Source organism: Calypte anna, chromosome 2 (assembly GCF_003957555.1).
Source record: "Calypte anna isolate BGI_N300 chromosome 2, bCalAnn1_v1.p, whole genome shotgun sequence".
Classification (NCBI taxonomy): Eukaryota; Metazoa; Chordata; class Aves; order Apodiformes; family Trochilidae; genus Calypte; species Calypte anna.
Window position 1 is genome coordinate 78,825,700 of NC_044245.1, and position 14,733 is coordinate 78,840,432.

Consider the following 14,733-nt stretch of genomic DNA (forward strand, 5'->3'; position numbering starts at 1 on the left):
CATTTGGAGATATGATGAAGTGACAGAATCTGAGTTAGTATACAGACCCTGGCAATTTCAGGGTAACTGTCACAAAAACGGGGCATAAACGTACATATTTATTTCTTATGCTGAAAGCACATTTAGCCAAAGCGTAAGAATTACAATTTATTATGCCTTACATTATTTACATTTTTTTTTACAATTAGGCAATTTATGATAATGAGAGTTTTTTGCAGATACTTAGCTTAAAAAAAAATCGTAATACTGTGAGATGTTATTAGAAGGTAGCAGCATAGATACCTTGATGTTTTCAATGGAGTTACAGTACAAAAATAAGAAAGTTGAGAGAAGAAATTGTTCTAGAAATACTAAAATGCAATTTCACAGGAGCAGTATCACAATAATTAATTATGTGTGTAGAAAGAAATAACATAAGCAAATAATAAATTATTTTTGAGATTCCTAACTGTAAATAGTGAAGGAAGTGCTGGTAATATAGAGCATGTAGATAATGATAGTAAAACAAAAGTTACTGGGAAGTAGGAGAAACGGCATTTAAGGCAGCTTTAATAAGCAGTTTTAGTTTGGTGGAGGAGAAAGACCCCTCTCCAGTTTGGAGAGGGCCTTCCGGTGGAGAAATATCCATAGCAGTCAATTCAATTAGAGTATCAGTATACTCACAGTTGAAAAGAATTTGACTTCTGCTTTTGTATGCTATCCTGTAATTTAATCTGGTTTGTTCAGAGTAGTGTTTCTTACTTTCTAATACTCTAATGAGTGTTCTGCATTGTAAGTTCTTATCCTCTGCATTAAAATTTCTAAGTAGCTGATCAGAAAGAGGTGAACCTAATACTCTAATGAGCTGATTGGTGTTGTAATTAATTGTGCTCATCTGATTAGTCAACAACCAAGCTAATTTACCATCCTTTCTTATCAAGGCTCTTTGCTGATAAAGTTTTCTCAAGACTGTAAAATAGATGCAGGAAGGCACTTGAAAATCAGATGTGGCAGGGATATTACTCAGTCAGGTAGGAAAATTGTCTTACTTAAGCAATTCACGATCCTATTTGTCCATTCCTACAGGCTGATAGGATTGCTCATGGCAAGTCATATTTTCTTCAAGAGCCTAATATCTAGTCATAGGATTTTCAGACTCATAATCCTGCTAAATATACTAAATACATTGCTTAATCTCTCTTTTTCACTTGATTCTAAAACCAAAGCAAAAGTACTGTATAACTTTGCAATATTTTCATTTATGAGACCTAAGAAGAATTGTGTTATTGATGGTGCTTTTAGATGTTTCAAAGTCAAGCGTACATGTAAACAGAGTTGCTGAGCTTAAGTGTCTACTTATGAGAGGAATATGCAAGATGTTGTAATATCAGATGCAAAAATGTTTGGTTTGGTTTAGTGACAAAAGTGGTGATGTAGAAGTCAGCATAAAAATGGAAAAGAGAAAATTGAACATAAAAAATACAGTCATATAAAAAATGGAACCCAGAATGCATTTGTAATGTCATTATTTAATTTCATATTTGTACAACTAAAGTCACAGCTGAATTGTCATCTAGCCCAAGCAGAATACTAGTCTAACACAGTGAGAAACCAAAGTGACAGTGTCATGAGATCCTGTCCCAAGATTTAAACTAGTTTGCCCTCATACAGATGCTATTCTGAGTTGTATGTATTTAAAAGTTCTATTTCAAGTGTCTACATATTTGGGAATGTTAATTGTCTGCTCAGTTGTCTGTAAAATCTCTAGGTTTATACCTGAATTGCAGATTTGCCTTTTTGTATTGTCTTGCAGTAGGAATATGAGAGTTGAGGCACAGGGCTTCTTATTTTACAAACTTGGTTTCTCTCAACTGGATTTGTTTGACTAAACCTTTACAAATTCCTTCATATATAAGGCCATTGGGTCTATTTGGCATATGGACTTCATTCAATTTAGCAGTCTATTCATTGTGTATTTACATTGCCTGTTTTGTCTGGGAGACTGATTGATTCCTCAGTCTTTCAGCTGTATATATGAACAAAAAAGAAGATCCATGTAATAACATCAGCAAGATAGGCAACTGAAATTTACTCATTAAAATATTTTTCTATAAAGGACAATTAAGAGAAACTGTGGATGACAGTTGAGATTCACTGGAATCCAAGACAGTCAAATGACTGAGAAAGTTTAAATGCAGACATTAAACTTCAAATAGCTTTCATTTTTGCTTTTGTGGTGTAACACAATCATATTCTTTCAGTAAAGACGTATTAAGAGGATGCTGGAAACCTGATTCTAAATGCCTTATTAAAATGGAGCATTAAGATGACTCCATAGAGTATAAATTCTTAAGGCTTCTTGGATTCATAATTTCTTGACAGAGGGAAGAAAGGCTACACAAGCTAGTCCTGCAATAAAGCAAGATATTTAAAAAATAAACTTTAAAAATATATATACATAACTCAAAGTTTCTCAAAGTTTTGGTGTTTGGTGGTTTTTTTGGGTTTGTTTTTTTTTTTTTTCCCTGATTCTGAAAACTATCTTTGGTAAACTTTTTCACAGATTTTCTGGTTTGGGAGTTTTATTAAATGAGCAAACTGCTCCATTTGGAAAAGCATCATGCTTATTTTTAAATTTTTATTTGATGTGATGGTCTGGTCCTTTCCTATTACTCTAGAGACAACTGTATCTTCTGTAGTTAGGACATGCCTGCTAGCGCTGAGCAATTTCAGGTAAAACCTGAAAGCAGGTCAGGATTGTGGTTTTGCCCAGTGTTGAATTTTGAAGTTGCACTTCTGTGCTAATCAACTCAGGGATTCAAAATATATCTGAGTGTACAGAAAAGAGGCTTGTATGTATCCCTAAAAAGTACATGAGTTACTCTGGGAATAAGCCAAGGGGAAAGAACTGTCAAAACCAAGAGTTTTTGCTTTCATTTGTTAATACTAGTTGTTCTTAAGACAAACCAAGGTCAAATACATCAGAGGATGGCAAGAAATTTCACACATTATGTGAAGCTGGATGAATTCCTTTTCACAAGTTTCAAGTATGAAAGAAAAGCTTTTTTCCCCAGCTGTTGTGCATCTTAACATTTTGGTTGTAGAAGAGTTGATTTTTCTTTACAAAATGGAAAGTATATTGGCAAAATAACATTCAAAGGATAAAGTGATCTCAGCACTGTAAGATATGCTGATAAATACAGTCAGAATAATAGTTTTAAACATTTAAATTACTGTCTTATACAAATAATTTTTTTGATGCTTATTCTGAACTCTTAAAACATTTTCCTGCTTCTTTTGAGTTTCTCTTATGAATGCAGTTGTAATGCCAAGTTTTTTCCTGTGAACATAGCCTACAAAAAATAAAAAATGCAATACTTTCCTTCTTATAGAAGTACATTATGCTAGAACAGCTCATGCCAGACAGAAACTTTCCCACAGTGCTAAGAAGGACAGACACAGACTTGATCTTTCAGTGGAGGAAAAAAAAGTAGACATAGAAATTATGAACAAATAACCTGAATTTTCATACTTCAGAAACTGCTCGAACAGTTAATGTAGAGTAAGGCAATTAAGAACATCAAAACATACCAATTTGGAAGCATTTGAAGAAAATAATCTGATAAATAATAGATAAAATGAGGTTAATGGAAAACCATTTATGTCTGATCAGTGGTTTTGTTCTGAATAAGATAACAAGCTGAGCAAGAAAATTAAAAAACAGCGGAGACTGCAATACTCAAGCACCTGACACAATATTTTTGAGTTTTCAGTGACTAGGGAAAAAGAAATTAGACCAGTAATACTTGCTGAGAGGGTTCCCACCAGCCACATAGGTGTTTCTTTGAATGCTGGCGTGGGGAGTGTGCTGCCTGTATTTAACAGCCCCAGTGGCATCCTTCTCCACAAATTTGTCCTGCTGCTCTTGGGTCCATGCAAACATTAAAAGCTTGAGTGCCCTATGGCAAGAAGTTCTGTAGGACAGAATTGCTTGGGCTAATGCTGAACAGTTTGTTCAGGTGCAAGGAACAATGTGGCTGTAGCAGTGTTTTTGCTGAGCTGGTCAGCCATGTGAAGAAGCAATCCATGAGAAGCTGGTGAGACCCAGCAGTGGTAGATTTGTAACTCTTTTAGCTCCCATGCCTTCTCTGGCTTATCTACTGTGCTTTGCAGATGCACCTCTGTTTCTTCCAGTACTAGCAACTGGGGAACCAAAAACTCCTCTGGACTGTCCACATCATTTTTTTCTTCCATACGCAACCGTGTTTATTACTGTACCGAATAATACAATTCAACAAAATTTATGGAGTGCATGTCTTTCAGACCATCATCAGATGATACCAGATTGCTTAAAGTAAGAGCCTTTACTCTGTGGTTATGACAGTCAGGTAACAGTGAACAGGTTGGACACTGCCATTAGAGCTTTGAATAATGGCCTCCTAAGATCTGTGAAGTGCTACTGGCTGAGAACAGTGTATGTTGAAACTAAAGTAATGCTTGAATTATACTTCATACTCTCTCATTTAAATTCATAGAACATTGTGCTTTTCAGTGGAAAAGGCAAGATTTGCCAGTTCATTGTGCTTCATCAGATAAGGAGAAAAAAGAAAAAAATTGACTGGAAACAGAAATCCACTTTTCTTCATCCCTATGTTTGCTGCAGTCTCCAATAATGAGTGAGCAGCTCTGTAGTTCTTGGGTGCAGGCTGAGGCCACCAGACCACACCACACCATGCTTGTGTGCAGTAGATCTTTAACAGAAATAGAGGTCTTTTGTTGTTTACAAACATCTGATTGAACTCTGGGGAAAAAAACGAGTTCTCCAAATGGAGAAAGATTTCATCACATCGATGTCTTTAAACCTTCCCATTATGATCTTCTGAGTCTGCAGCACATCAGCTTCTTCCCAAGGGTAAGAAGTGGCACAATATTTCAGCTCTTACCAATGAAACGAACACTGACCTCCTGCAAGTGGTGCATTAAATGTGGGGCATGCATAAAGAGATGAACATTAATGAGTGCAGTGGTTTTCATGGAGCCAAATACTACGTGTCAGAAATGAAGTATCAGGTCAGAAATTTGCTGCAGGTAGGATTCTTCTTTTTGTGTTGTAGTTTAAAATGCTTCTTAAATTCACGCTATATAATTCTGTGCACTGTATATAAGTAGAAGTGGTGCTTCAAATGAAAGCATGTAGTAAATGTGTGTGCAGGAAAGAGTTAGATATGGTTTTTGTTTCACTCAGATAAGGCTGCAATCCATTATATCAGGATGTGATAGGCTCTCTGGGCTGCAAACATGCAGTGTTGGTTCATGTCCAGATTTTCATCCACCAGCACCCCCAAGTTCTTCTCTGCAGGGCTACTTTCTAAGATATCGTCCCCCAGCCTTTGCTGATAGTGTGGATTGTTCTGACCCAGGTACAGGACCCTGTACCTTGGTCTTGTTGAATCTCATGAGGTTCACCTGGGCCCACCTCTCCACTTTGTCCAGATCTTCTGGATGACATCCCATCCCTCTGACTTATTGACAGCACCACTCAGCTTGGTATCATCTGCAAACTTGTTGATGGATCACTTGATCATGCTGCCTATATCATTGATAAAAATATTAAACAGCACAGGTCCCAGTATGGAACGCTGAAGGACTCCACTTGTCACTGGTCTCCATGTAGACTTGGAGCTGTTGACCACTATGCAGCCAATTCCTTATCCACTGAATGAACATCAAATCCATGTTTCTCCAACTTGGTGAGTTGAATATCATGGGGGACCCTTTTAAAGGCCTTGTAGAATTCTAGATGGATGACGTCCACTGTTTTTCCCTTATCAACTGATGTAGTCACTCCATTCTAGAAAGCATTTATGGCAGTTCATGTCCTTTTTCCACCACAAATCAAAACATATTAAAATAGCCAAAAATTATGTTGAAAGTCAAGCCTTTCACAGATCACACTGAGTGGTCACTAAGAACAGTGCATTTAGCCTAAGGATTGGAGATGCAGAAGCACAGCAGTAAAAGCTACTTGTAGAGTGCTTGACTTGGCAGGCTAATTGCTCTGATGTTTTGAAAACGAAAGGTATGGCTGAATAATCAAAGCAAAATCACATTGTCATAGCAATTGATAGAAAGGTTAATAACCAAGACTCTATCCACATGATACTGTCAGAAGTTTGACTAATTGCAAAGTATTTTCTTAAAGTGAAATTAATACCTAAAAGATAAATATCTGGGGGCAAATTCCTTGTTGGTATAAATCGGTTGTGCTTCTTTAATTACACTTGAGCTGCCCTCATTAATAGGAGATAATTTGCTCATAAAACATGTTTTTCTTAATCCTCATTCAGAATTGATAAATTATTACTACTCTGAAGACCATCTTACAGATAAAGAAGACTGTAACTGCTACTAAGAATATTTAGCAAGAAAAAATCTTGCTAATCTTGCTAATACTGCATTGAACTGTCATTCAGATCAGGCAATATTGCGGGAAAGATCTGTGGCAGTGACTGAAAATATCAATTTTCATTTATTATTACTTCCTAACAATAAGCTGATTTTGTAGGCGCTAAAAGCCTTATGACAAGAAACTTGTAATAATTATGACCATCTTGTGTTTTCTTATTTTTGTCTCACTGCCTTGTTTAAATTTTTGTTGTCAGAGAAATAGCTACTCTTACCAGCTAGTTTAGTTTTCAGCAGAAAAGGATGATTTTTAAAAATCTTAGTGTGCAAATAATGATAAAAAATTCGAATTTGTCTAAAAGTTACAGTAGTAACTACTATAGTTAATCTAGTTACTGTATGTCCAAAGGCTGCACTGAATACTTGCAGAGAAGAAAATGTGACTGAAGGTCTGCTCAATTATTAAAAGCCCTTAAAATTCTCTGTTTGTCAAGGGACTGCTGATGGCTGTGAGCACAGTTGCTGGATATGTGCATGGTGCTGGTTGTCTCTTTTTGGTGTCAGTGTTACTACAGCAAAGACAGTGAATGGGTATAGAAACAGCTGTAAGTACACAGAAAAAGTAATAGCTTCTGCATGATTATCCAGTACATTGCAGAGTAACTCAGAGAATCATCACCACTCACTGCGTCCTGCAATGGAACTAGGGATGCCAGCTTGCCACCAAGATGTGGCTCTGCCCCTGGTCAAGAATGCTTACTCAGACAAATACAAGTTGGCAGCATGTAAAGTAGCATGTGTAGAGGAGGCCATTTTCAGGAATTTTAAATTTTTTTTAATGAATCATGTTTTAAAAATGACTGCTCAGTGTGTCAGATACAACTCATTTACTCAGCATTGTTCTATGGTCTTTTCCCTTGTTAACTGTGCTGAGGGAAACATAAACATAATTCCTACAAAAGTAAAGGAGGTTTTAGAATTCTTGGATTGTACAAACCTTTCCTCTTTTCTGTGAAAAATTTCTTTCTGATGGCTATAATAGCAAGTAGAAGAATGGAAAAAAATTCAGGCAGTTATAATTAGTCTCTCTCTCACAAAACCTTTTTAAATAAAGCTGTATTTTGGACACATCTAAAGTTTTATACCTAAGATTTTTGTACCTAACTTCAGAGGTCTACCACATTTAGGATATTCTTCCCATGTCTCTCCTTTCTTCAGTCAATCCAAAGTAAAAATGCCACATTATTAAACATGCTTCCTCTTGTAATTATGGGGCCTTATGGATGATAGATCTGGATTTCATCTTGGCTATATAGGGATAATTTGGTCTCAAGACTGCAGTGAGATCTGCTGTCTGAAGACCTGTAGCTGGTGCAGGAAAGGTCAAAGTCCTTGATGCTACCTGACCATGCTCAAGGAGGGCAGGTGCTTCTGTAGGTTATTTAATTATATCTTTGAGATTTGTAGAACTGCTACTGGGAATAGTGTCAACAGCTTGCTAAATCTTCCCAGATCCAGAGGGGATGTGTTTTAGTGCTCTGGCTTTTGAGATGATCTTCCACAGAACTCCATATCCCTTCCCTGGATAAGGAGGTGGATTTAGCTACCCTATAGTTATAAGAATATTGCTCAAAGCTTCCCACAGTTTGTCTGAGCATATGGAAAATTACTCTGAGAATTAGAAAGAAATTACTTGCTCCCACCCATCTTCCCCCACCTCAGATCCTGTCAGTTACATTAAATTATACTGAATAAATGAAGTGCCAAGATTGACAGGAATCAGGTATGTGGTGCACAGTTCACTCCTTTATACTGCCCACTTCCTTATCCATGGAGCATTGGATTGACAGCCCTTATGTGTGTTTGGAGGGTCATGCCCACTGCTAATTATCAGGGGATGATATGATAGCTTCCCATAAAACCGAAAATTGAATATTGTAGTTATCTTTCCATTCCTAGATTATTAGCAAAACCAGTTTGCCTTTTTTCTAAAAGATGAGACATAGGTTTGAGCTTATGTTCTGGTTATCTTCTTCTTGGTGTTCCTCACCTGCAAAGAGGGTGTTTACATTAGCTGGTTTTTAGAGGTCTGAGGGGGACTTTCTGGCTAAGCTGAGAGTTATTCTTCAGCACTTTATATTCTTGGTATGCCTATGGAACTGTATTCCATTTGAAATCAATTTTACTGTTTTATGGAATTCTAAAGGACTCCTTGTCGTGTTTGATTCAGAATGCCAGCCTGTACTTTACATATACCTGGTGAAAAAAACTGTCTTGAAGGACGAAAATTTAGCAGGCCATCAAGATATTGCTGGGCTACCTTTAGAATGGAAAAGTAGGTTTTTTTCCCTGAAAACCTATGCTTTGTGTTTCTACATCTTTTTAAAAATCCAGAAAACGTGGTTTGGCCTGTTTGGAAACTAACACTGGAGAAATGTGCTTAGTTAGCAGTACGTTTTGCCAATAGTAGATGCTGCAAATGCTGTAGTGTAATGTTTACACAAATGAAAAATCATGTCTTAACTCACTGTCACTCTGATGGCTACAGCATGTTTAACAAGAAAATTAAGATAGCAGCATGTTTCCTGTGACAGCTCAAGTAATCTGGAACTTGCTTCTCTTCTACAGAACTACATAACCTGAACATGGTGATGTTACCCTCTGTGAAAGATGTCAATTAACAAAGATTCTTTCAATAGAGGTGAAATGGGAATAGTTAGATAATGGGATGTTTTTAAATAATCAAATTATTATTTATGAAAATGTTCATGCACGGTTTGAATTTGTCTTGTTTTTTAAGGCATTTCCCACGTAAATAAATACACCACACTGGGTAGGGCTGTAGTAGCTATGAGTCAGTGCAGAAATTAGAGAGAGACTTCTAAAAGAAAAGGAAAAGCAGTCATGGGAATTCAGTATATCCACCTCTTGATTACAGAAGCATCTGGAGCATAATGGGAAAGGATGATAAAAAGAAGAGCTGAACTCAACAGCTCTTTCACACAGGGCAAAGAAATACATTGTCTGAGCAAGATGTGCCCCTGGTGTGTCTATATTACTTTGTATGAAGGCTTCGTGTTCTTTGTTTGCCTGCAAATGCATGAGGCTGACAGCTCACAGCTCAGGGACTATGAGGTTGTCTGCATTGCTGTCATGGTGAGGAGGGGGTTTCTGGTGAACTGGGAGAGGAGCTGAGTCGGTGCCAGTCTCAGCAGGCTCTGGAGAGTCAAGGTGACATGCATTGGGCCATTCTAGAGAGAAGGAGAAACCACCTCAATGAAACATCAGGGAGAATGTTTCTGTGTTTGTACCAGTACTTTAGTCTGTGTTTTGAAAGCTTGCACTCAGTATATGTAACTTCAGAAAATGAAGAAGCCTAAATACATTATATTAGTACAGACTGTTACATCCAATCCTCTTTAAAAGGATTCAGTAATATTTCAGCTTTTTTTTTGCTTTTTTTTAATAGTGGTGCAAGGGAGAGTGGTGTGCTGAGAACACTTCCTAAGCATCCTTCTATTATAATTTGTTCAGTTACTCTTTTAGGGTTGGCTACAACTCTCTATCTTCCAATGGAGGTGAGGGAGTAGAATTTCAGACAGAAGTCCATGAATTATCCTATGATAATCCCCCTTATCATGAAAGGGGGATTCATGATAAGGAATGCTGCCTCCCAATACACTTTTCAGATCCATGGTTCTGTTTTTCCTAGGTGTACTTCCCTTTAGGAATTTAAGGTGGAGCACTTGCCTTTAATATGGGGACAGTCTACTCATTAATACACTTTAGACAGAGTCCCCAGCCCTGGAAGTACAGGGCATGGGCATTGTGTTTGGGAAACCATGGTCTATAATTTTGCCTTCTGATTTCTGTCACCCAAAGAGAAGTCAGAAAGTTTCCATCATGTCACAGGGAGACGCAGTGGAGGACTCTTTTCCACTTGATGGTCTCCAGACCCAAATTCCTGGATGAAAGAAGAGGGTTTCCTCGTGATCTGGAGGAAGACCAATCTGGAAGACCAGACTCTGCTTTTGTAGCAGCAGAGAGGGGAAGAGGTACAGAGTTGAGAGACCAGATGAAGAACAAGACAACACAACTGTGCATAATGGCACAAAACAAAATGTTGCAAGGGGCACATTTCTGGTGTGTAATGTGGGGTGAACTGGGGAGTTTCAAGGAGAGTGGAAGACATGAATTTGTGTGGTAGGGAGGTAAAGGAATTCATTCTAGTGTTCCTGGACTGTATGTTTTTGTTGGGCTGCCTGCAGAGGTGAAGTTAACAGGGTTGAATTAATTGGGACAACTTGTATGTGAGAGAGCAGAGCTAATTAGGACAGTATGGGGATGCAAGTATAATAGGGAAAGCATGTGTGTTCAGGGAGCAGGGTCAATTAGGAACTTGCATTTGAGAAGCTGGGAGGATTGTTGTAAGATTATTTGATCAGGGAAACTCTGGTGCTTTGGTGAGATGGAATGCTTTTTTTTTTTTTCTTTTCTTTTTTAAGATGATAGGGAAGCAGAACAGGATGAAGTAGGTAGACCAAAGAAAGAATCAAAAGGAAACCTATACTTCAGTCCTCTCACCTCTTTTATTCCATCTAAAATACATTCTCCTTTCCAGGATTCTCATCATTTTTCCATCTTCTATTCAAAGACAGAAGAGTAGGAAAGTGCCTTGTCTTCTTCCCAAATCAAAGGGCCAATGGTCTCCCTTCTGTTTCCATACGTTGGCATTAAGTATTTAGGGCTGGCATGGTCTTGTCTGTTCTTCTGTTTTATAAACTGTAGTAGTGGGGAGAGAGGAGCTACAGCAGAGGGTTGTCTTCCCCTACTAAAGTGTACCACTGTGTGAAAAGTTTTCCCTCATTACTGAGGTTGCTAATTCATGCAGTTCCAAATTAAAACCGCTGTACAAATGTGAAAGCAATTTTTCTCAGGTAGGCTTGATGTTTGCAAGTATAGACTCTCTTTATGTATGCTCATTCATACGTATTTGTTTCTTTGAATATCAATATTTTGAGCTTTATGACACATGATATTATCCAGTAAAATTTGTTTTAATTGTGTTTTTATAAATGTGTTCATAAGGCCCTCTGGCCCTATTTGAGGAGCAGAATAACTATAACAAGCTGAGATTTTAAATTTTGCAATGTAAAACAACTTGTGAGCAAATACATAAAGAGAAGATTGAGGCATTAATGTTCTTTCAGAAAGAGAAAAAGGGAAATACTCATGTAAAATGAGAAGCAAGCAATACCAGGTGTTTTATATTATGCTTTGATAATATTTTTCTCTCAGGTTAAGAGCAATAACTACTGGGCTCTTCAAATCCAAGGAGAATTCTTTGAAAAAACCTCTATAGACTTTTCAAAGCTTGATTTGTATGTAAATATGCACATTTAAAAAATGCCATCTCACAGACATAAAACCTACTTTAAAAAATAAAAATAGTAAAGACAAACGATCAACCTTTTGCCAAGTTTTTGTAGACCATGAGTCTCCCACCTCAGGTAGGTGCATGCTCCTTGACCTCTCATCCCCTTCTTGTGGAGAACCTGAAGTCTTCCATTTGTTCCCTTCTGCATTACATTTTTCTCAGCTCATTCACAGCTGTCTTCACTGATCAAAGCTCTTAACTGATGAAAGGAGGAAAAAAAAAACCCAAACAACTGTTTTTATCTGTTTGTTAATTGTGAGGGTGTTTCAGGAGGACAAGTGGGCATGGGAGGTGTGGAGGTGGTGACCCTTTCTGTTGCCTTGCAGGAATGTCAGCTCTGCTGGAGAGGAGGCCCGCAGAAGGATGAGGGAGTGTGATGGCCTGACGGACGCATTGCTGTACGTGATCCAGTCTGCTCTGGGGAGCAGTGAAATTGATAGTAAGGTTTGTCATCTTTGTCTTTTCAGCAGCAAGAAATCCAGGTGCTCAGGGTACATCAGGACTATAAAGTGTTATTTTTTTAAAAAGAAAGCACTGTGAGGGATGCCTTAGCGAAGCATAATTTAGCTCCTTTTTTTTCTTTCCTTTCTGTTGAGCTGTGTGTTTTTGTGTGCTTGCTGAGCGCTGGATTTGTGTCTGCCTGCATAATGTGCACAGGTAAGCATGTCATCCTCCCACTTGAGTTATTAAAGGAGAAAATACAATACTGGCTTAAGAAGAGCAAATATGTCATACACCAGGTAAACTTCCTTACAGTACTCTGCCAGGTTTAGATTAAGATTGATTTTTAGTACTCAGTATGAGACAAAGCCAGTAACAGTGTGTTAGGCTTACAAGAAAAAAAAATAAAAAAAGAAAAGGAAATTAATAGGCAGGTTTGCAGTACTACCAAGATCATTTGTTCTTGAAAGAAGATCGATGAATGGTTTCAATAGCAACTTTTTAAAGATGTATTTTTATGTCAGCTTTACTTCTCTGAAGTGGTAGGATATAAACAGGCTTCTCCAAAGGTGGAAGGCACTATCTAATTAAAAAGACTTCAAGCATTTCCAGAGTAAAGATTAGGAACAAGTGGAAGTATTCCAGAGAAGAAGAAAAAGCCCAGTTTCAAAAGCCTGTTGCTTTTGGATGATAAATTGCTTTATGTTGATAAATTAATTGTTGCTGCTCTAAGGCAGCCTTGGTCCATTTGCAAACTGCTAAGAATCAAGGGAGAGAAGCCATTTACACAGCAAAATTTTAAAACCCTCTGGGGTTTTTTTGATCCTTCACAGATCACTGTGGGTGTGTGGATTAGAGAGAGATAATGCCCAGAACTTTCTGAGGCAAATAGTTGAAAATTGCATATGAATTCAGGGGAAGGAGAGAGGAATTAGGAGATGTTTATAGCATATGGTGCTGGGCTAGGAGCATGATTTTGCTTTTTAAAAGAAAAAAAAAACCAACAAACAATCGATCCCAAAACCCCCACAACCCATTAGTATATAATAAAAGTTTAGCAGAGTGACAGTCAGAGGAAGTCCACCCACAAGGTAGGCACCAGGCACCAGGGTTCAGAGCAAACCTGCAGCCAGCCACCTCCTGCAGCACAGTCCCCAAATGCGAGGGTGTTTTTAGCTTCATTACCTTCTGAAGAGCTGAACTGGGGACCGTTTCAAAGCTCCCTGATTCAGCTTGCTTGACAGAAAGAAGCGAGAGGGTTTTCACTGGAGCAGAGTGGGAGGTGGAAGAGGCATTCAGCTTATGCCCCATCTCACAGCTCAGCTGCTGCTTTTTCAGCGGTTTCCTTGTATGTGACCCAACTGATACCAAGATTGCTTTACTGTTAACAAATCTAAATAATGAGGACAGTAAGCTCCCTGTTTTGTCTCATTGTTAATACAGACTGTTATAATTGTCATTTGTAGCTTGTGTTCCTTAAAGAAACTACAGGCTAAGTCATATATGGAGAAAAAAAATACAGAAATAAGAGAAAAAATATTTTGTCTGCCTTAGTAGTTTTATCCTCCTGTCTAACAGGTTTGTTGCAGTTGGGCAGCTAAATACAAAACACCATATTGTAGCTCTTTGCTAGCTCTTTATACCAAAACAGAATATAATTTTAATTAAATTATTTAACTGGCTGTAAATCACTTTTTAATCTAGTTTCAAAAATAGTGCTATTATTAAAAAATATGAGCTTTATTTCAAAGTTAATAAATGTTGTTTTCCAAATGCCACAACAATTGGTCTATTAGATAACTGTGGTACTGTTAGAGGCTAAAAGCTGAAAAACTGGTCCCTGCTCTTGCATGCTTTGAAAGAGGATGGGGGACTTGCATACAGATGGAGAGTTGTTGCTAAAGACATTCGTCATTTTGGTGAGGTTAAGAGTGCTTAAAACTTACCTAATGAATCACAGAATAGTCGAGGTTGGAAAAGACCTCTGTCATGAAGTCAAACCATCAACCCAGAAAAAACCCACTGGAGCATGTCCTGACATGCTGCATCTACACAGTCTTTTAATTTCTCCAGGGATGGTGACTCCTCTACCTCCCTGAGCAAAGTTACTGCTCATAATTTTAATTTGATCTAATTAAGTATAAAGACTACATATTTTCATCCTCTTATGATGAGACTGAAAAATATCTATAGGAATGAGAAAAACAAGGATCCTTTAAAGTTCAAAGCTACAAGTTAAGAAGTAAAGGGCGTCCAAATGCATGACTAGGGCCAACTTTCTCAGCTTGTAGAGTTCACTTTAGTGAAGAAGGTGTTGGTTGCACTAAGCCTTGGAAATTTGCTAATCAGTTTTTAATGTGAGGTAACACTTTGGTACACCAAGTATGGACTTGGCTTATTTATTTTGGACACGAGTACTGTAAGTGTGAAAACTCTTGTTTATAAAAAGGTGACTTCAAATTAAAACCCTA

The 14,733-nt window shown here is 37.7% G+C and overlaps 1 protein-coding gene across 1 annotated transcript in view; it reads left to right on the forward strand.

Moving 5' to 3' along the window:
* Nucleotides 1-14,733, forward strand: part of CTNND2 (catenin delta 2) — a 522,813-nt gene that overhangs the window by 418,680 nt on the left and 89,400 nt on the right. Inside the window, exon 12 of the mRNA XM_030444848.1 lies at nt 12,148-12,265. Coding sequence (XP_030300708.1) covers nt 12,148-12,265 — 118 coding nt within the window. The remainder of the gene's footprint in view (nt 1-12,147; nt 12,266-14,733) is intronic.